General features: G+C 45.6%; 1 protein-coding gene across 4 annotated transcripts in view; it reads right to left on the bottom strand.

Moving 5' to 3' along the window:
* Positions 1–21,801, bottom strand: part of MYLK (myosin light chain kinase) — a 239,956-nt gene that overhangs the window by 29,520 nt on the left and 188,635 nt on the right. For all 4 annotated transcript variants that reach the window (XM_016159354.2, XM_016159352.2, XM_016159353.2 and 1 more), the window contains 4 exons: positions 13,720–13,770; positions 12,838–12,965; positions 10,829–10,982; positions 5,450–5,752 (listed from right to left, as the gene is read on the bottom strand). In XM_016159354.2, coding sequence (XP_016014840.2) covers positions 5,450–5,752; positions 10,829–10,982; positions 12,838–12,965; positions 13,720–13,770 — 636 coding nt within the window. The remainder of the gene's footprint in view (positions 1–5,449; positions 5,753–10,828; positions 10,983–12,837; positions 12,966–13,719; positions 13,771–21,801) is intronic.

Raw genomic sequence — 21,801 nt, 5'->3', positions numbered from 1 at the left:
AGAAAAAGTAACACGTTTCCTTATACAAGTAAGTACCCCTGGCTGAACAGAGCTTTGAAGGATTTTATAAGCGTTTGAACAGGAGCAAGAAAGGCTGTTATTTGTTTAGAATTCTTAAAATGGCATTGATGAAGTTTAGTTTAGAAAACTAAACATGAGTGGGAGGAATATTTTGTCACAGAAAGGAAAATGCTATGGAAAAATTAAAAAGGATCAGATAGACAGGACTCTCAGATTAGTGGAGGGGTTTCATAGATATTGCCGGGACATGAGCCTAACTGATTAAGTCTTCTAAATCACCTATCTGGAAGTGAGAGTGACATTGTCAAATCCATAGATGACCAGAATGCACCTGAGAAGCAGGAATGGGGTCATGTGTTCAGGAAGAATTTAATCATTCAACCCTTCAGGGGTGACAAGCTCTAGGGTATCTAGTTAAAAGCCAAGCATGGGAGCCCAGTTCCTCAACCCACTGCTCTGGCCAACGGCATGCCGTCATGGGGCAAACATGCACTGGCCACAAACAGGTGGTATCACTCTGCTCATGGTAGAGCTTGGGGCCATCTGTTTCTGGAACTCTGGCTGTTGATAGTTAGAAAGTCAAGATGGAGCTAGAGTTGGTATGCAGGGCCATTGAAAAGAAGAGCTGCCATGAGAGGATGATCAGAAAAGGCTAGGCCTCTCTGGTTGGGAAAGAAGTCTAAAGCAGACAAGATAAAAAGAAAATCACAATTGCCAAGGATGATATTAGAGTTATGGACTTTTATCACCTAATGAATACTGTAACTTAAGAGAACAATTTGGTGTTGCCTCACGTAGGAGGAAGGCATATGGAACTCATATCTTGAGAGGTATCATGAGAACAATAAATAGGTTCAACAGATGTTAGTTCAATAGTGGTATTTCAAACTGGGCTTTAAAGGAAGCAAGGGGTTAAAATTAATTAAAAAATCATTAATTTAGTACTGGTGGATGGCAGTCACTGAACTGAGCCTTAGACACAAAATAACAATAGTAATAATAACATTTTATTGTTAGGGAGGCTCCTGACCTGTGGTGCCCCTATCTGAGACAGGGGTTTGACCCTGCTGAGGCATCCCTTGTCTTCTTGTTCCTGTGACAGATTGCTGGTGTGGGATGAGCAGCAGGACGAAAAAGAGAATGCGGGCTTTTTTGGCCTGTCATCTTTATGAGAAACTACCCGTACTTTCTTAGTGAAGGAGCAGCATCAGTGCTGCGAGCCACGAGGGTGACCTGCCACCAGGGGGTACTCCCCAGTTCGCCCTGAAGAGAGCAGAAATGTAGAACTGGCCTCTCCCTCACTCACCAGTTAGAAACCAAAGAGCTAGACTTCTTGCTCTCATTGCAAACACTGCACCTGCCCCTCACCTCCTGCCTCCCTCCTTGGCAATAAAGGCACAGAATGCTTTCCTGATACTCTGATTGTGGGGCCCTAGATCACTCTCAGGGAATTCACACCCCTCTTTCTGGCTCACTGATACACTGGAACCTTTACTTTGTGGGAAGCTCGGGCCAAGGCTCCAGGCTGAGACGGTTGCTTTTCTTCTTTTTCTTCTCGTCCTGCCATTCTATTTGGGGAGGAGCAAAGGAAGAGTTGGGGAAAGACCACAGTTCAATTAGCCAACCTCTTCAAGCATAAAGGACTGTAGTAATGAGAGAGGTAACCACTGTGTTTCCATCTCTCCACTAAGGAAGGAGCTAAATTGCAGTAGGAGGGACTTCAACAAAGCATTAAAAAAGAAAAAAAAAAATCTTCTATTCAGAAAGAGCTATGAGATCCAAGAGCTAAGTGGAAGAACTATTTGGACGATGGTTCTGAGATATTTCTACAGAAAGATGAGTCTCATTGCCCTGGACTGGTGTTTGGGAGAGGACCAGCTGAGCATTCAAGACCCTCACACTGCACACCTTTCTAGTCAGCCCTGGACAAAGAGCTGTTACTTTGAGACGGAGGGCTGTTTTATCCCCATTGGGCACTAGAGGGCATCCAGCACCAGAGACGGCCTCTGCAGGCCAGCACAGCTGTAGCCTAGGGCAGGGTGGGTGGCTCATCTCCCGCTCTTTTGCCTTTTGGGCTCTGCTCTAACTGCCCTTGGGTTGCAAGGAAGCTCCAACTCTGCAAGAAGCCTTTATCACAGCTGTTCATTAACAACTATTACACATTAGAACAAATTAGGATCAGGAGCAAGGGCAGAGTGGGTTTAAGAGTTAGGGCTGAGTAGGGCAGGAGTATTGATCCAGACCTGCCTGGATGAGGCAGGGGCTCTGTTTACTCAGTTTGGGGAAGACAGGGAAGGAAACTGCTGAGTTAGGGATCCTAGTCAGAGGGGTAACTCTGGCATAAGGTGCCAACAAGGGTGAGAGGTCAGGATTAAACAACACTAATGTAGCGAAGGCAGAAAGAGGCAGGAGGGGCAGTAGTGGCAGCGGGGAAGGTGACGGCGAACAGTAGCTGGGCTTCAGTGGAGGTTCACTGGCACTGCCTCTTTGATGACCACCCTATCCCACTGGGCTCCACAGAAATGACCTGCCATAACCACTTAGGCCATCCCACCCCTACATGTGCACACACATGCACATGCATACCCTGCTCCTTTGAGAGCCATTTCCCTTTCCAGGCAGAGAGATGACCTGCCCAAGTTATAACCAACAAGCATCTGGGCAGCCCACAGAGGGATTCGCTTGGAACCTTCAACCCCTACCCCTCTCTCCCACCGCCCCTCCATCTTCTGACTCTCAGGCCTAAAGCTGGCCAACTGTTCTGCCTCTGCCCCTCTTCTTCCTTGTGTAATCCAGCTGGGTCTGGGGGTGGGGGCAGCTTCCAGCCTGGAAGCCCTGGATGGCCTGGGCCTCTCCTCAACATTTCCATTTATCTGCTCCCAGCTAGGATGGGCTCCAGGAGCAGTTTGGCGACCACAGAGGGGGTTCAGCTGGTCACAGGAAAGAAGAGAGAGGACACCTGCTTGGAACCTACAGATTACAGCCTCCCTTCTCTGTAGACTCTCCCTAGAGCCCTAGGAGCCTCTGTCCAGGCTTCCTGGGAGCCACACTTTACGGCTCCTCTCCTGGTACCCCCACTCTAATGTGCCTTCTCCCTACTCTGCTCATTTCAAAGGGGGGTGTCAAAGGGCAGCAGATGGCATTTTTGTTTCTTCCTCTCCCCAGCAGACATTTGTGAGTGGCTAGGGGGCCTCATTAGAGCTGCAAAGAGGCCTAGCTGGGGCCATCCTGGGGACCAGATCCATGCCTCACAGTGCACGCTGCTTCTGTCCGTGTATTTCTAGGGCTCACTGGATAAATCTCCACCTCCCCCCCCCCCAAGATAGGGCTGCACTGACAAAATTATAAATTTGTTGTGTTTTCCATGGCATCCTCCAAACCTTTGGGCGTCCTCCAAACCTTCTATATGGAGTCCCTCATTTAATTTGAAAGTAAAGTTTTAATATCTATTTTACTCCTGATTTTTAAAACTAAAGGAGGTGTCAAATTGTGATGACAATTTCTATACTCACTACGCTTCTGGTTATAAGGTGACTGCAGGACCTGTGCCCTATCCAGCTTCTTGGCCTTTAGTGTCTCACAGTCTTCTACCTCACATCTTTAAGCTCACCTCTCTCCTGGTGTCCCTTCACAACAGCACTGAAACCAGAACTTCCGTCTTCTCCCGGACTCCCTGTATCTAACTTCTATGTCAATGGGTGGCAGTCTGACCTCCTCTTTCAGTTTAACCAAAGAAGCACAGGTTTTGGGTCAGTCAGCTCTGAGTTTAAGCTTCGACTTACTATTTATGAGCTCTGTTACCTTGAGCAAATAGCTTCCCCTCTCTAAACCTCATTTCTCCACCTATTAAATGGGGATAACAGTATCTACTTCATTCAGTTAGATGCATGAAATGATGCATGTAAAGTCCTTAACACATTGCTAGCATATAGCAAGTTCTTAATACCTGTTAGCCACTATGAATCATAATAATAAACCTCTAAATGGCTCTCAAATTTGTATTCAGTTACTGAACCCAGGAACCGGAAGTCATCTTAAACTCTTCTAATTTTCCCCTCAACTCTATCCAAAAAAGGCATAGAGAATGGTCAATTCTACCTCTTGAGGTTTTAGTTCATGTCCTTACTTACCATCCCTCTCCTGGACTATACTGCAGAGGCCCAACTGGTGTCTCACTGACTCCAACCTCATTTCCCTCCTCCACTCTAGGGCGTCTCAAATTTTCATATGCATACAAATCTGTGCAGGGTGGGCATAGGGAGAGGTGGGGTGGATGATGTTAAAAGGAAGGTTCGGAAGGGACTAAGAGCATTGGGACGGGGAGGCGCTGAGAGTCTGTGTTTCTAACTCCCAGGATCCCAAGACTTCTGATTCAGACCATACTTAGAGGAGCAAAACTCTACTCTTCCTCTAATTCACTTTCTAAAAAACTAGACTTGTGGTCATGATCATTTCGTAGCACATACAGATGTTGAATAATAATGCTGTACACCTGAAACTTACATAAGAATAATTTAAATAAACATCTAATCCAAAAAAAGGTGGCATTTCAAAAATCTTAAGTCTTAGGAACGCATGGGTCTGTCTGTGGCTAGAGTCTGTATGTTACTTCAAATAAACATTAGGTTGCATTAAAAAAAAGAAAGATCTAATCGCATCAATCCCCTGCCCAAAGATCTCTGATGAACTTCACGATTTTACCTGAACTGCCCTTTCAGTGTTGCTTCCTCCTGTTCTGTCTCACGCACCATATGCCCTGGCCACACACAAGCTTCTCAAAAAGCCATGCATTTCCGACACTTTGTACCTTTGCTCACGCTGTTTCCTCTGTGAGGAATGCTGCCTCCTTCTCTTCCCTGCCTCATGGAAGCCCATTCGTTTCCCAAGACTCGAGGTAAGTGTCACCTCCTCTAAGCAGCCTTCCTCAACCTCTATGGCAAAGTTACTCATGCTTTCTGCCGTCTCCTTTGCAGTTTGTTTATACTGCTAGAAGGGGACGCAGCTTATCTCATTACAGCCAGCTAGCTATATGACTGTCTCCTTAAATTTTAAGCTCCTTGTCTTATCTATATTTGTGTTCCAAGAACCTGACACTGAGTAGACACTCAAATTTGGGTGCAAGAGAAGGAGGGATGTTGAAATTGGAGGTCTGAGCTTCTTCCTGCCAGGGTTCTGCTCCCGATTAGCACACTGTCACCCTCTGGTGGCAGTGTCCCAAAATTACTGGTTCGATGTTTTTTTGAAAGGTCGTATGTACTTTTAAAGTATGGCTCAACATCGCTACCTGGGAAATCAAAATTCCACAAGATGCTGCCAGTCATCGATGACATCCCAGTTCTTCTGTACCCCTCTCAGTACGGGCTTCTACATACATAAGGTAAGTCATGCACATTTATTTCAAGCTGGTGATGAAGTGAAGGCAGCTTACCTTCAGGTTTCTCTCCCACCACTGTGAGTTCAGACTCCTGGCTTGGCTCACTGGTTCCATACACATTGATTGCACACACACGGAATTTATACTCTCGGTCAGGCAGCAGGTCCTGGACGTTAAATGAGGTGCTGCGGCATGTGGCTAGTTCCTTCCACATCTTGTCCACTGAGTCCCAGATCTCGACACTGTAGGATTGTACGGCGCTGCCCCCATCATACGAAGAGCCGTACCAGGACAGGGTGAGTGAGGAGCTCCGGATATCAGAGGCACAAGGTGTGCCGGCTGGGGGGTCTGGCTTGTCTGGGGAGAGAGAAGCACAGTATCACTCAACTCTTCAGAACTGCAGGGAAAGAAAGTTTTTGAATTAGCTCTGTTGGTGGGGTGAAGCCTAGAAAACCTGAGCTGGCATCCCTGGTCCTGTTTCCTCCGGTTCCCTCTTCTACACAGGCACACGTATGCACAAACCCACCTATACAGCCCCACGAATGCCTATTTGCTCAGAGAACACTCTTTTTTGGCTAGTTTTCCAGTCTGCAAGTCATGATTTCCTGTACTTTGCCTAAGTCATAAACATATTTCTTAGAGTAAACAGATCTAGGAAGCTGCCCAGAAGGCGTGGACTGCTTCCCATCAGAAATGTGTTTTGAGAGAGAGTTCTCTCTGTATATGTGTCCTTCAGGCCCTACACCAGTGACTTGTCATGTAACTAGGGGTCAGACTCCACTTTCTCTGGGACTTGGGAAACGCCTGCTCCCGAGAGGCAGTACAGCACAGTGAGCTCTGAAGTCAGAAAGATCCAGGTTTGAACACAGCTCTGACTCCATTTACTATCTCTTACTGTGTCTCAGTTTCCTCATTTATAAAATGAGGATAATAATAGCACTTGGATCCCAAGGCGGCTATGAGAAGTTCTTAGAAAAGCAGCTGACTTGATACCATTACTGTCATTACTATTGCAGGAATTTATTTTTGACTTTAAAATACACAAAAAATTACTCCTACCGTACCTCTTTTGTCTTCACAGGACTGGTATAAAATGTGGTAAATAATTTCAAAGCAAGCCACAGGAGCAAATCACACTACCCCTGACTAAGGGCAGGAAAATGAGCTGAGGACCCATGAGGTGGCCCCTTTGGCTGGCTGCCTTCCTATGCAGACCAGTAATGCTCAGATCAGTAATACTCCCAACTTTAAAGCAAAGCACACCACCCAATACTTTAATAAGGTTCTTGAGTTTCACTGATTTTGATAGTTGCTTGTCTGAACAAAATTCTATTTTTCAGATTTAGTTTCTGCAGGTGGTTGGTTTAATTACAGACATCAGTGTTCACTAACCCTTCATCTCCCCCCGCCCCGCCCCAAGGCAGTTTGAAGTACAGAGCTCCCTCAACTAGCAGTTAAAACCATGCTTTTACATTGCGTGAATTTATAAGCTATGTGAACTCTAGTAAAGCCTTAACTGCCAAAACTAATTTGTTTGTCCTTTTCATTTGGAAAAATGGTGCTAATATGTATTTACCTTTTAGGGGTTTTGCAAAGGATCAAGAAAGCAAACCCAGGTAAGTACTTGACTTCCAGCAAGGCAGAAAGTCCAAAGCGAGTTTCTGCAAATGACTGAATATGGGGAAGAAAGAAACCTTCTGTGTGAGTGTGTGTGTGTGTGTATGTGTGTGTGTGTGTATAAACATATAGATACATATTATATATACATATTCATTCTCTCCCTCCAAACCCTGCTGCTTTTACATTCCAACCAAGAGCACACTGCCCAGAAACCACCCTTCCCCTGCACCCCAAACCTGGAGCTCACCCAGAGTGATTCTGGGGTTGTGACAGAGCCACTTTCTACAGTCACTCTGGAGGCCTCCTGAGATGGAACCACTTTCACTGGTTGTTTAATATGTTCTCTTAGGAAAACTGTTTGTTCTGAAAGATACACTGGTCTTTTGAAAAATATTTCTGGCATTGGCTAAGATGTTTATTACTCTAAACTCTCTTAGAGGCAAGTGGTTCAACTCCTCTAAAGACCCAGCTAAGGAAGTAAAAAAGCCTAAAGAGGTATGAAAGACAGACTCATTACTTCCCCTGGAGAAAAATGCCTGGAAAACATATGACTGGACAGATTTAGAGTTACGTGGATTTACATAATGAATGTGGTATATTCCACTGACTCTCTCCCCTTCTGCTTTGGTCAAGAAAACAAAACTTTGAGAAATGGGTATTGCAGAAGAGGTACTACTGTTTGTACCCTACCCTGTTCTAGATGCCTTTTGGCTTTAAGAGGGAGAACTGACATATGACACATGTTACCCCCTGTGGTATAAGAGAAGATGCAAAATTTGGAGAGGGGGGCTTTAATTACAAGTGAAATTTCAATGCTTTCAATGAATTTGAATTAAGGAGTTCAGAAAAGACCCAAGTCTGAACTGGTAAGAGACTGAAAGCCCCCTCTACCCCTTACACCTGTCCCCAGGGCCATGGGCTGCGTCTGATACTTCGTGTTCTTTCCAACCTGCAGAGCCCCACACAGAGGTGGAACTAGTCAGGGATGAAAATGCTCAGAAGAGAGTGCCTGTGAGCCTGCCATTCATGCTGAAGACACAGCTGCACTCAATCCGGGAGGGAGACCCGGGGCATGGCCTGGTAAAGGGGAAGAGGGCTCAGTGCCTAGGGCCCCGAGCTCCATGCTTCCTGGGAATTCTCCCATGGCTCCCGGGAGACCTGACTAACAGAATGGGAAGTGCTGAGTTCAAGAGAAGGGTATTCAATGGCACCAGCTCCAGGATTTTCTGTTCCCAGGATTTTCTGTTCAGCAAATGTTCATACTCCTGAGAAAATGGAGGCCCTCAGGGCTAATGATTCTCACTAGAGTAACCACCCTGGCAGTCTCAGCATGCCTGTGGGTTTGAAGTTGATCTGTGGCTGTGCCTAACCCTGCATAGACCTCCCTTCATTAGCACCTAAGCGGCCACCTGCATTTTTTATAGAATGGCAGGGGCTACAAGGCCCCTTAGGGTTGTCTTGCTGGATAATCCAGGCCCTCAGAGGCTAAGTAAGGTACTTTGCTTACAAAGAATCCCGAGCTAGCCAGTGACAAGGCCAAAAGGAGACTCCAAACAACCTTCAGATTCCTGCTTCAGGGGCCTGTTGTTTTCCAGGCTATCAGGTGGAATAAGATCAAGAAAACATCTTGCTTAAACTCGAGCCAAGCATTATGAAGGGAAATCTCCTGCCCTTAAATATTTTGCAAGTCTCAGGCTCAAATAGTATTTGGGAATTACTGGGTATTTGGGGTCCTTTCTAATTTGTTTTTCTCCTTTAAAGATAGGCAGTGGCCTGTTTTTCTCATGTTGGACAGGTTATAGGAAGGATTTTATCTGTTACTGGGCCACTCTCTCCTGCCTGAGCAGCCACCACACCCCTGAGGCTGTGGATAGAGGTACAGGCAGAGGCCCTCTGAGCATCGCAAATTCCTGCACTGCCTTAACATATAATAATCATAAGCATTTAAAATGGTGAAATATCACTTATTTAATTAATTGAGGGAATGGCAGGTTTTTATTATCACTTAAAAATAGGAGTCATAGACTATGTGAAGAGAAAGTGGTACTTTAAAGAACATACAAGAAAAGTTTACTGCTAACAAGTATAAGTTGTGTTAAATCAGCCTTATTTAGCTGGCTGGTAAATGGATGCTTCCAAAGTGCTTGAAAACCATCCAGGTCAAACAATTCTGTTTAATCTCATTTACATTTTACATCCAGTTAATCAACCCTGATCAGATAACATACAGATGTCCTTAGAGACTCACACAGGTAAATCTGGGCTTACTCCAGGTTTACTTCGGACCAATTCTAAATCCATGGGCTCTGAATGAATGTAGCTTTGCTGTTTCCATCAATGCAAGTCCTCATTTTATTGAGCAATTCTATTCTTAGCTCAGTGAGGGGGAGGCAGACAGAAAGCCCGTTCCCCTCCATTCCATTCCCCTCCCAGGACGGCATTTAACATGCTGCTCCTGCCAGCTGGCAGGCAGCCACGCCAATGGCCCTGTCAGTACTGGCCAAAGAGAATAAGAAACTACACCATAAAAGGCCAGAACTGCAGCTTGTGCCGTTGTGATGGGGGAGGGGAGTGTGTGGCACCAAGTGGAGCCAGCCCGAGTGGGGGCAGGGGGCATTGGTCACAGAAAAGCAGTTCTAAGGAACTGACCCCAAAGTTCCCCAGGCAGGGGCAGATGAGAGAGAACACCCAGGAAAACTGGAAACCAATCTTTGCTAATGGGTGAGGGTAGGGGGCCAGGTCTAAATGTAAAAGCAGACGAGATCACTAGCACCCATCCTTCAACCCCCCAAATGTTCCTGACTCCACGGGAGAAACCATTAAAATAAGCAACCAGAGTCACCAAGGAGAGAAAGAGTGAGAAAAGGGTCCCTTCTGTCTTTTATAGATGAGAAACCTATTCCCTGATGCTTTGGTACACTGACTTCCCAGACTTAAAACGCCTGACCTAAGGAAACAAAACAAAGATCAGATCAATAACCACCAGTCAAAGGCTTACGCATGCACCATGGTTGAAGGCCCACAAATGCACAAGGACATGGCCTGTTATTCATCAGTCTTCTCTGCCATCTGCTGTTCCTTTTCTGTCCTGAGCACCTGCCACATGGGTGATGGTGGTGGTGGTGGTGAGGTGGGGGTGGGGGGGGCGGTAGGCAAGGAACTGAGCATGACTGACAGTGGGAGACCAGTTAGAAAGCTGGATATTTTGGGAAAGAGTTGACAATGGCATAAACAACACAGTGACTGGGATCGAGAGGAAAAAGTGAACTTGAAAATTAGCCTGGAGACAGACTCAACTCAATGCTGGGATGTAGGAGATAAGGAAGAAGGAGGGGGTTGAGGATTAGGAGGTCATGGTGACCTCAGAAAGGTAGTCCCAGTAGGCTACTGCTGTGTGGAGGGGAGGCTGCAGGGAGCTGAAGAGAAAGTGAGAAAGCAAAATCAGAGTAGAGACCATCCCCCTTCAGAGGGTTTGGCTGTGGAGAGAGAACAGGAGAAAGACGGTGGGATGGCTAGAGCAAGCCATAAGGGGATTCCCAGGAAAAGGAAACACTGTAGGGGTTTGTGCGTGAGTGTGTGTGTGTGTGTGTGTGCGCGCGCAGGGGTTGAAGTTCTCAGTGAGCGTGGAGCACGGTAACAGCATGAGAGCAGGAAGAGGGAAATAAAGTAGGAAACTTGGAGGCTGTGGGCAGAGACGATGGGTGCTGAAGGAGTAAGTCCCCCAGGAGATGGGATCCTGTGGTCCACCATGCTGTCTGGGGGGCTGCCCACCTTCCTATCCCTGACTTCCAGGCCACCCACCCTCAGACTCACCGACCACAGTGAGGTTGACTTGAGCCTGTCTGCTGCCCAGCTTGTTCTCCACCAGCAGTGTGTAGCAGCCGCAGTGCTCCTGGCGTGCGGCCAGGATGGTGAGCTTGCTGCCGCTCTCGCTGTTCTCCACTTTGATGTGCTCGCTCTCCTGGATCTGCGGCAGAGTGGGCAGGTGCTGGAGATGTGGGCCAGGAAAGGAAAGGGGCTCCGACTCCCACTTCCCATTCCCTGGGGGATGCAGCTGTGCCAGCTTTCTGGTTTTGTGTGGACTCTGGGCCTCCCCCAAGGCCCCTCTCTCCTGTATCCAGAGCCAAGCCTCCCTGGGGGTCCAGACCTGGGGCTAGCAGGAAGGTGCTGAGCAGTGTTCGGGGGAATGAACTCTGCAGTCACTGCTCCTCTGGAGTTCAGGAGGATCCCAGTCCCCCTGCACCACTCTGGGATGGGGTGGGAGACCACATCTGAGCAAAGTCACTTACAAAGCCCACCCTGGCAGGTTCTGACCTCTCTGTGCTATCACAACCATAGCCACTAGCCAGCCACATGTAGCTATTTAAAATTAAGTGGAAACAACCCAAACATCTATCAACTAATGAATGGATAAATAAAATGTGGTATATCTAGACAGTGAAATATTATTTGGCCATAAAAAAAGAATGCAGTACTAATTCATGCTACCACATAGATGAGCCCTGAAAGTATAATGCTAAATAAAATAAGCCAGGACGTAGGAAAACACATTATATGATTCCATTTGTATGAAATGCCTGAAATAAGTGAATCCATAGAGACAGTAGGTTAGTGGTTGCCAAGTCTGGGGAAAGGGGAGGAATGACTGCTAACAGGTCAGGGGTTTCTTTTTGGGGTGATGATAATGTTCTGGAATTAGATCATTGTTACGGTCACACATCTTTGTGAACATACTAAAAACCACTTTAAAAGGGTGAATTTTATTGTGTTTGAATTATATCAACAAAGCTATTATAACAATTTTTAATTACTTAAAATTTAAAATTCAGTTCCTCAGTTACACTAGTCACACTTTAAGTGCTCATAGCTACATATGGCCAGAGGCTACATATTGGATAACAGATAGAGAATGTTTCCATCACTACAGAAAGTTCTGTCGGACAGACAGGACATAAATGTCCCTGAAAAGGGATGAGATTCCACCTTATCACAGACAACACTGACCTAAACATACCCCATGGCAAACACGCTTTGGGATGATTAAGGCCAATTTCTCTTCTTCATCATTTGAGACCAACCCTCCTTTCCTTCCTGGTACTGGCCTCCCACTTCTGGGCCTTAGGACAACTGGAATGGTTTGGAAACAGAGCAACAGAGGGCTTGGAAGAAATCACACCTTCTGTACAGTTTCCAATCCAGCGCCAGCCCACTGTTCTTTGGCCTCTGCTGCTCATGCATATGGGTGTACACTGCCAATATGGGATCCCCACGTTCCTTTAAAAGCTGGTTGTTCAGAAATTTGAACACTCTCCCATAGGACCATTATTATAAGTGGTAGCTTGATTACTGGACCAGTAAGCCAAAATTCTACCTAACAAACGATTTATTGATCCAAATACTCAGATCCACTTTTATCTCCTCAGCAGGTAGTAAGTTCAAGTTCAGTGGGCAGGCACAAAATCACAGAAAACTTAGAGTCTGAGAGGTCAATTAGGTTACTGGTTCCATTTTCCTGACTCTGAGTAGAGTTCTAGACTGAGGTATCAAAATTTGGTGAAGGTCATGGGTGGTTTCTATTTTTTCCTTCATTTTTTTTTTCATTATACAAATTGTCTACAATATAGGCATTATTAGCACATTCAGAGGAAAAGGTTATAAAGAACTTGGATTGGCTGGGGGGTGGTGACGAGCGGGTGAGGGGTCTCTCCCATTTCTAAGGCTCCTGCGATAAAGAGCGGTCCTGTCTCCATCACAGCATTTCTCATTCTTTTGGCCTAGGGGCTGTGTGCGTTTTTCTCAGGCCACTCCCCTCCATTACTGACCTGCTTGCGGAACTTCATCCAGGTGCATGTGATGGGCTGGGTGCCTGCCACTTTACCGAATAGCTCCACGGACTCTCCTGCCCGCACCTTTTGGTCCTCAGGAAACTGGATGATCTGAGGGGGCATGGCTGGACGAGGACAGGTGAGAAAGCAAGTGAGGAGGAGGGAACCTCAAACATTCTGATGTCATTCGACACTGCTGTCCACATTGGTCTCTTGCTCCTCCCTCACCTTCTGGAACCTTCAGGGTAAGAGTGAGGGCAGCGATCACTGCTTCACAAACTCTGAGCTGATAGACTTGCTAGGTTTGTTCATCTCTTTATTCTAATTTCCTCAGAAGTGACCCACGCCATTTACATGGCATAGTTTTCCATTTGTGGTTTCTATGGAATTTGCATCTTGCCCTAATTTTTCAAATCTACATCCTAACTTCTTTATTAATAAATCATCACCTTGCTGTCCCTTGCTGTCTAACCTGAAGGTGACCCTGGCTGACAGGCTCAATACAGTTCGTGTCCTCAAATGTCTTTCACTGGAAAACAGACAAAATTCCACATGACAAGGACACATAGGAACATTAAAACGGCACAAAGTGAATCATCTCCTTAAGTGGCTGAGTGGAGGGGTGAGGGTTAGACAGAATTTCACAGAAGAGGTAGGAGATTTGCTAGTATTGTGTGATGCTGTCCATACAGGGGAAGTAGGAAAAAAGACAAGTAGTGGAAGGGGTTGGGGGACCAACTTGCACAGGGGCTCTCAGGGAAAATTCAGCCTGAAAGATACAGAGCTTGAATTAGGGAGGGGACCACATATCCAGTGGTCAGCATAGCAGAGCAAAGGCAGATGACTCCCTTGCCCCAAAATGTTACTGTGACCAATTACCTGCCTTCGGAGGTGTCTTGGGTGCAGGTTTCTTTTTCACAGTTGCATCACCTGAAACAAAGAAGTTCATAGGTTATTTTCTGTTAGTTCTGTTTTTTCCACAAAGCTCCTGAATCCTAGGAGGATGCAGTCTTACCCACTGGCCCCTCATCCAGATAGAGCTCTTTCTGGAGATCTTGCAATCTCACACAGCCAACCTCACAATCGACTGAATATCAGTTCTCAGGAGAGCCTCTGGAGGGGTCCCTGAAGTCTCCACTGAGATAAAAACTCTCAAAAGTGCTAAGCCTACACTGTCCATTTCAATGATAAGCCCAAACTCACTAACTATTCTCTCACCCTAACTTTCAGGAAACTCGGAAAGGAAATTAAGTCAGATAAACCAAATAAAATTAGCCTTTGGTTTGGATCCAAGGGTCTCAGGCTTCCTTTGGGTCACAGGCTGTGGACTGGTGGCTTTCATTTGTTTACTATTTATTGAATGGATCACTGAATGAATGAAGAATCGAAGCGAACCAGCCAATGGTTTCCTCCATTCCTATTCCCACTTTCTCCATACAACTCAAAAAAGAAAAATGAACCAAACAGACCACTCCTGCAGCACAAACCTATTCATTTGGTGAAATAATAACGTAGTGAATATGCAAAAATATCCTCAGCTATCTTTATAGCTTGTTTTCATATTTCTTTCAGGTCTTTGCTCAAAAGCCATCTTACCTTCTTATCCAAGTGGAATGAAAATCTACATGCAAATAAATACCTTAATGTTCCTAGTGACTTTATTTGTAACTGTCAAAAACTAGAAATTATCCAAATATCCTTGACTGGAGAATGGATGAACTGTGGTACCTTCACACAATGAAATACTACTCAGTAAAAGGAACAAACTATTGAGACTCACAACACAAATGAATCTCATTAGTGATTCATCTCTCTGCTAAGAGAAGCAGACTCAAAGGCTACATATTGTATAATTCTCTATGACATTTAGGAAAAGGTAAAACTATAGGGACAGAGAATAGGTTAGTGTTTGCCAGAGGTGAGTGCGGGGAAGGAGGGGCACAGGGACATGTTCTGAGGTAATGGAACGTATCTTGATTGTGGCTGTAGTTACATGTCTATATGTATTTGTCAAGGTTCATAGAACTGTGCACTAGAATGAGTGAATTTTATTGTATGTAAATTATACCTTAATAAAAAAAAAATGGGGAAAAGTTACTTAACCAAGAAGATCTTCCCTAACTACTCTATAACAAATAACCACCCTCTACCCCTAGCATTCTTTACCCTGCTTACCCCACTTTATTATCTTCCCCTCCATGATACTTATCGCCATATAACAAACTATTTATTTACTTACTGTCTGCCCTTTGTCTCCCTCTAAAGTATAAACTTTTCAAAAGCAGGGACTTTTTTTGTTATGTTTACCCTATGTGCCTGACACATGGTAGGCACTCGGTAACTATTTATTGAATGAATGAGTGGGGTTATGTTAACAATTAATTAGCCATTCATAAAGCTTCACTGCTGTAGATTACAGAAAGGCAGTGCTGTGTCCTGGCTTGGGTTTAGAGCAACTCTGTGACCATAGGCAAATTAGCTAACTTTGTGGATTGTCAGTTGTGCATCTGTAAAATGGGAAGAGTGCTGCCACCCACCCATCTGAGTACCCCAAGAGGGCTGTGTAAGGAGGCGATCTCTGACCGAAGCACTCTGAGAGCAGAGAGTTGATGACTGCCAGTTACTTGGTTAAGCCCAGGGGGAGGCCTGCTTCCACCAACTTCACCCTTGCTCGTCACTATTATTGATCCACTTGTCCAACTCTCAAAAATTTACTGAGGGCCTATAATATGCTGGACAAATGCCAATCAATACATACTACTAGCCTGGGTACTGAAGAGAAAACCAAACAAATGTGAGAAATCAGGGCTTGTCCTCAAGGGCTTAAATGTCAAGACATGTGGTCCACAGGAAAGGCTTCTTTTTCTTTTCCCATAAAGGATGTTTATAGGACAACTGGACACATTTGAATAAGTCCAATAAATTATATGATAGTATTGCTCAATGTTAATTTTGTGTTTTGATCCCCAAACTGTGGTTTAATAAGAGATAGTCCTTGTTATTAGGTAATATACTCTGAAGTATTTAGATGCAGAGGATACCATATGTGCAACTTACTTTCAAACTGATCATAAAGTGTGTGTGTGTGTGTGTGTGTGTGTGTGTGTATGTGTGTGTGGAAAAAGAGAAGGAAAGAGAGGGAGAGAGAAGATAGGATAAAGCAAACATGGTAAAATGCTGATACTTGAAGAATCTGAATGGAAAGTATCCAAGAATTATTTGTACCATTTTTGTGACTTTCCTGTAAGTCTGAAATTATTTCAAAATAAAACTTAAATGGAAAGTTAAAATAATTGTATCCTGCCAAAATGACATGGATGTTCAAATGAAGGAGAAAGAATATACACTGTAGGTTGAGGAGATGGTTAGGAAGGACTAGAAGGGGGATGTAGGGTGGACCTGAGGACTAGATAAGATCTGAACTAGAGTAAAAAAAGAGCTTACCCCACAGCTCAGGAACAAGGAGTGGCTCAGAGCTGAGAATCAGGGTGATGTTTGGTGGAGGTTGGGTAGAGCACAGGGCTGAGATTAGAGGGCGGTGGTGTGAAGATAGTATGATAATTGAAAGAAAACTAAAAATTGAGTTCCTTAGTCACACTAGTCATATTTCAAGGGTTCAATGCCACATGTTGTCAATGGCTAACATATTGTGCAGACGTGGAACACTGCTGTCAGCACAGAAAGTTCTATTGGACAGTGCTGGTCTAGAATGCCAAGTCTGAGAGTTACGTCTTTGTCCTAAATGAACAGGGAATCCTCACACAAACTGCAGTCTGACTGGTCTAGAGGACACCTGGAGGTCTTTCTATTTCCTGGGGGCTATTGCTATACTCTTGAAAGGAACTAATCTTCCAGGTCCAGCTTTGGTAAAGGCAGCAGCAAAGAAAATACAAATAAGAGACAAAGTTAAAAAAAAATTGGGGGGCTAAACGAGAAGCAGGTACAAAGTTACCTTAGAAAATTCTTGCTGGGATAAATGGGGAAAATTATATTGATGGAATATGGAATTTGTGAGTGAAAGGTGAATTTGGCTTGGTCCAAGTGAATGTGGTCCATGAAAGAATTTAATCTGTATATAGGCAAAAGCCCAGGATCATAATTCAAGAGAGAAGTTGGTTGAGACTAGAAGAGAAGGATTTCAGGATCAAATATGCAATTTATAATAGAAACTGTGAGGCTGGGTCAGTTCTTTGGAGAAAAATGCAATGAAAGAGGTAAAGGGGCCAGGGTCTGATCCCAGGTGACACCACAATGAGGAGCTGGGAGGAGGGAGAGGGGCTGTGGAAGGACTCTGAGAGGCAGAAGAAAGACTGTCACTGTGACCATGGGTGGGAGAGAATGAGCACCAGGAAGTGAGCTTTAGGCGTAACTAGCACTGAGTGACAGGTGCTGTTGGAGAAGACCGTTATAGTGGGACCGTGGGGTCAGAAGTCACTCCAGAGGAGATTCTTAAGGAAATGGGCAGCAGTCAACTAATGTGTCAAGAATACTGGAAGTGAAAAGGACAAAGAGAAATGGAGTACGAAGAGGAATATCAAACTAAGGTTTCTTCCAAGGGAAGAGAGCAAAGCACAATTTTGAAAGCAGAAAGCTAGGAAAGGTAGAGCCCAACGATGCCAGATGGGAAGAGTATGGGAAAGATAATCATCCCTTGGGAGCAGATCCTGGATGGGACATGGAACACCCATGACTGGCTGAGCCATGAATCCCCGGCCCTCTTGATCCCTGGCTGTTAGAAAGTGAGAGGGCACAAATGGAGGGAGAGGCCCTCAAAAGAAGAAGAAAGGTTTCCACTAGAGCCAGGATCTGACCTCCTGTGGAAAGGGAAAGGCATCTGGCAGAGGAACTGGGTGGAGGGCTGATTTTATGGGCTTAGCTCTGTTCCCCACCCAAGTTCATATGTTGAAGCCCTAACTCCAGAGACAGGGCCTTTAAAGAGGTAATTAAGTTAAAATAAAGCTGTTAGGGTGGGTCCTAATCCAATCCAACTAGTGTCATAGAATAGGGAATTTGGACACACAGAGATATCAGGGATGCTATGGTCAGAGGGAGGCCATGTGAGGACTCAGCCAGAAGGCAGCAATCTGCAAGCCAAGCAGAAAGGCCTCAGGAGAAACCAAACCTGCTGATGCTTTGATCTTAGACTTCTAGCCTCCAGAACTGTGAGGCAATACATTTCTGCTGTTTAAGCCATCCAGTCTGTGGTACTTTGTTAGGGCAGCCCTAGCAAACAATTGCAGCTGTGGATGGGCTCTGGGGGCTGGAAGGAGGTTGACAGCCCCTGGAGTGGTAGGCCAGGAGTTGATTAGGAGGAGGAAATGGCAGAGAATAAAATTAGGTGATGCCAAAGTCCTACCCTATACTATTTTTGGTGGCCCTGGGTAAAACCTATGTGCCAGAAGTAGAGCCTGAACTAACATTTATCTTTCTGTGTTACAGTCAAATGGGATTGAAGGCCAAAGTTTTAACTTTGTTTGTTCTATAAATTTGGAGCTTCGGATGTTTGAATTGGTTAGCATTTGAAACTGGTTTGGTTCCCATTAGTAAAAACAGTTTTAAATGTTAACAGTGTTCTGTATCCTATTCTATACATATTTTATATGACCATCTGCTGCAATCCATTGTGTTCCAGGCTTGGAAGAACATAACTAATGGATTGGAAAGCTGAGTCACCTGATTCTAAAACCTGGTTTCTCATGGAGAGCTGGACTCAGCGAGTTGTTTGTAACCCATGGTCACATCATCCTTTTTCTCAGTTCTTACCCCAACCAAACACGAGCAGGGTACCTCACACTGTTTCCATTTCATGAAAAAGAGCACAGATTCGCATAAAATGTAAGGACTTGTTGCGTTCACAAAAGCACATGAGGCCAAATAGAAATAGGACCTAAGTCTCCTGATGCCCAGCATGTGGCTGCTTTCTTCCTCTTGCCTCTTAACTCCAGCTGACACTCTGTTCCATCACCAAATCCAGGTCTTTAAAACCCTTCTCTGTCCTTTGCAGAAACAGACTCCCTAGGCTATGTGGCATAAAGTATGTCATTTATCTTCTCAGAGCTTCAGTTTCCTCATTTGAAAAATGTGAGAAAAACACATGAAATTTGTTGTAAAGAATTAAGCTACACAGTAAAGAGAGTATAGTACAAATGCCAGCCTCTCTCCCCTTTCACCCTTCTTCCCCAAACAAACCCCCAGAGGACTTTGTGTATTTGCCTTTGCCTATTTAGCATGCCACACTGTCAGCTCAGCTTTATACCTACATGAGCTCTCACATTGCACCTGGAGTTCCTTCTCTCGATTCAGGTCCCCAGTAGTGGTAACATTCTTGCTGGTCCAGATGCCCAAAGTCTCAGTACTTCTTGGGTCACTAACTAGTTTCCTCTTCTCTGGATTCACCATTCTAATTATCTTATTATTCTTATTAGCTTTTTGTTTCTCATCCTCTTCTCCAGCACCCAAACTTATCGCACAAGCTATTGTCAAGAGAGGAAAATGAAATCCAACCATCTTTGCAAATCCTATGAAAGCACTGGCCACAGGGTCTGGCAAGGAAGGTGGAGCATCTGCCCTCTCCTTGCTACTGGGTCTGTCCTTCTGAGAAGAAACTCAATCACCTCTCTTAAACAGTCAGCCTTGGGTAGCATATCCCTCCCAGCACAGCACTGCTCCCCAAACTCTTAACTCCCCAAACTACTCTTAAAGTCCCTCATTTTACCTTTCTCTTTACTGCCCTCATTTTCTCTGGAGCCTCAACATCTCTCCTGGGCCCAATTAGACATCCCACTACCTGACCACCACCTCCCTGGTACATATTGCAAGCCCAACACATTTGAAACCAAATCCAGAATCTTTTCCCCACACTGCTGCCTGCCTCTGTTTCTCCCAAGACCCCCTCTCCGCTCATGTGCAGTCACTAAGGTCTGTCAATTCCATCAACTAAATACCTCCTTGGTCTGCCGCTTTCCACATGTCCACTGTCACATTTTTTGTCCTAACTATACCACTTGCTAGGCCTCACCCTAATACATCCATTGTGTGGCCCAAGTGGTCTTTCTCAAATGCAGCTCTCATGTCACTCCACTGTTTCAACCTCTCCAGTAGCTGTCTACTGCCACTTAGGATCAAGTCAAACTCGTCTTATAAGGGCCTTTGAGATCTATCCCTGGCTTTTATTGTCAGCCTTCTTTCTCATTCTCTCTGGGGGAACACCCTCACTCATGCCCTTGATGCTCACTATCAGTGGTTCTCAAAATCTAGCATGCATGATGATCATCTGGTAAACTGCTAAAAGCACCGGTTTCTGCCCTTCCTGGGATGCTGATGCTGCTGGTCCCCTGTACCACCATCTGGGGAGCACTGCTCTATACCCTGAATGCCTTTCAGTTTCTTTCAGCAATATCAGACTTTGCAATCAGCTCTTTGATGCCTGTTGCACACTCTTTTGGCAGGTCTCAGCTCATGCATCACTACTGCAGACTGGGTTCCACGCCCCTCTGAGGTGGCTCTATCTCAGCAACTATTACGAGACATCACAACTGCAGAAACCCACTCCCAACACATATATACCACAACAAGCTCTCTTGCTCACCTTCTGTACCCCTGACGCCTAGTACAGTACCTGGCACAAGCTTGAAAAATAGCTGTAAAGGCATGAGTACAAGCCCTGAGGATCTCTGTTAACCTGGGAATTCCCAGGAACACCCTACCACAACCCTGGACTCTGATGCTGAGACACAAGTCCTGGGGCTTGAATCCTTGTGGGACTTTCCATGAAAAGGAGAAGCCTCCTGGCTCTGTCACCAACTAGATGGAAGCTGCCAGGTGCTAAGCCTTCCACTCCAGACAGGAGACACAGGCTGGAAGAAGTGAAGCAGCCCAGTAAAAACATCATGGATCGCTTTGAATTTTGAAGCCACCTGGAAAACATGGGGCAGGACTGGAGAGACCAGCTTCTAACGGTTTGTGTAATCCATTTTTTGCTCTGCCCCAGCCTGCCCAAGCCCAAGCCTAGTCCTGGCCTCCTGAGCCTTCCTTTTGCCTTGGCAAGGAGGAAGTCAGCACTGCACAGAAGTTTCCAGACTGCTTAATCTGAAGGCATCTGAGTACCTCTCTCCTGTGAATCAGCAGGGCAGAAAGACCAGAGCAAGCATTTGGGAGAGATTTACAGAACCTGAAGGTGGGTCTCACAGAGTCAAAAGCATCTGAAATAATGGAAAGCAAAGGAGAGCTAGGGAGGTAGCGTGAACAGCCTCGGGTACAGGGAGGTCCCTAGATCTCTGCCTCTCTGGGGACATTGCCCTTTTTAGGTAGTTAACTAAAAATAGACATCAAAACCTTAACAATTCCCAAAATCAGCACTAACTCTCTGCCAAAGGGCTCCTGAAGGGGGCTGGGGCAGGGTGGGGGGTGGGGGGTGGGGACGGGCGCTGGGTGAAGTGTGTAGGGAACACTCACCCTACAGGCTGTGTCAGAGCAAGAGGGTGGCAGTGAGGACCTGGGAATGGAGGCTGATTCCTGCTGCTCTGCTCTGGAGTAGGCTCAGGGCACTGGGCAAGGCGACAACCCCCACCCCTCCTGCACATACCAAGCCCTTTCCAGTTCCTCTTTACAGATTCGTGCAGAAATATTGGTCATTTTCCCAGAATTAACATCTCTGAACAAATTTCCTGCACACATCCCATCATAACAAAGACCATCACATAAGATTCCAGAGGAACACTGCTCCTCCTGTTACTGCAGACAGCTATCCCCAAGCCCCCAGGACACAGAACATCAGGATGGTTGTGAAAGAGGCACCGGGTGTGGCAGGGACGGCAGAGCTAGTGTTGCCTGACTGGCATCCTCTGCCATTTAACCTGCTTGTAGGAGACCGTGAGAGAGCTGGAAAGGAGTTGAAGCTTCAGCCCAGGAGTGGGTCACAGGGTCACACGTATTGTAGTGTGAGGGGAGTGTTAGGGACCA

This window comes from Rousettus aegyptiacus, unplaced genomic scaffold (genome assembly GCF_014176215.1).
Source record: "Rousettus aegyptiacus isolate mRouAeg1 unplaced genomic scaffold, mRouAeg1.p scaffold_m13_p_4, whole genome shotgun sequence".
NCBI classification, from domain to species: Eukaryota; Metazoa; Chordata; class Mammalia; order Chiroptera; family Pteropodidae; genus Rousettus; species Rousettus aegyptiacus.
Note: the sequence above shows the minus strand (reverse complement) of the source record. Positions and strands in the feature narration are given on the sequence as shown.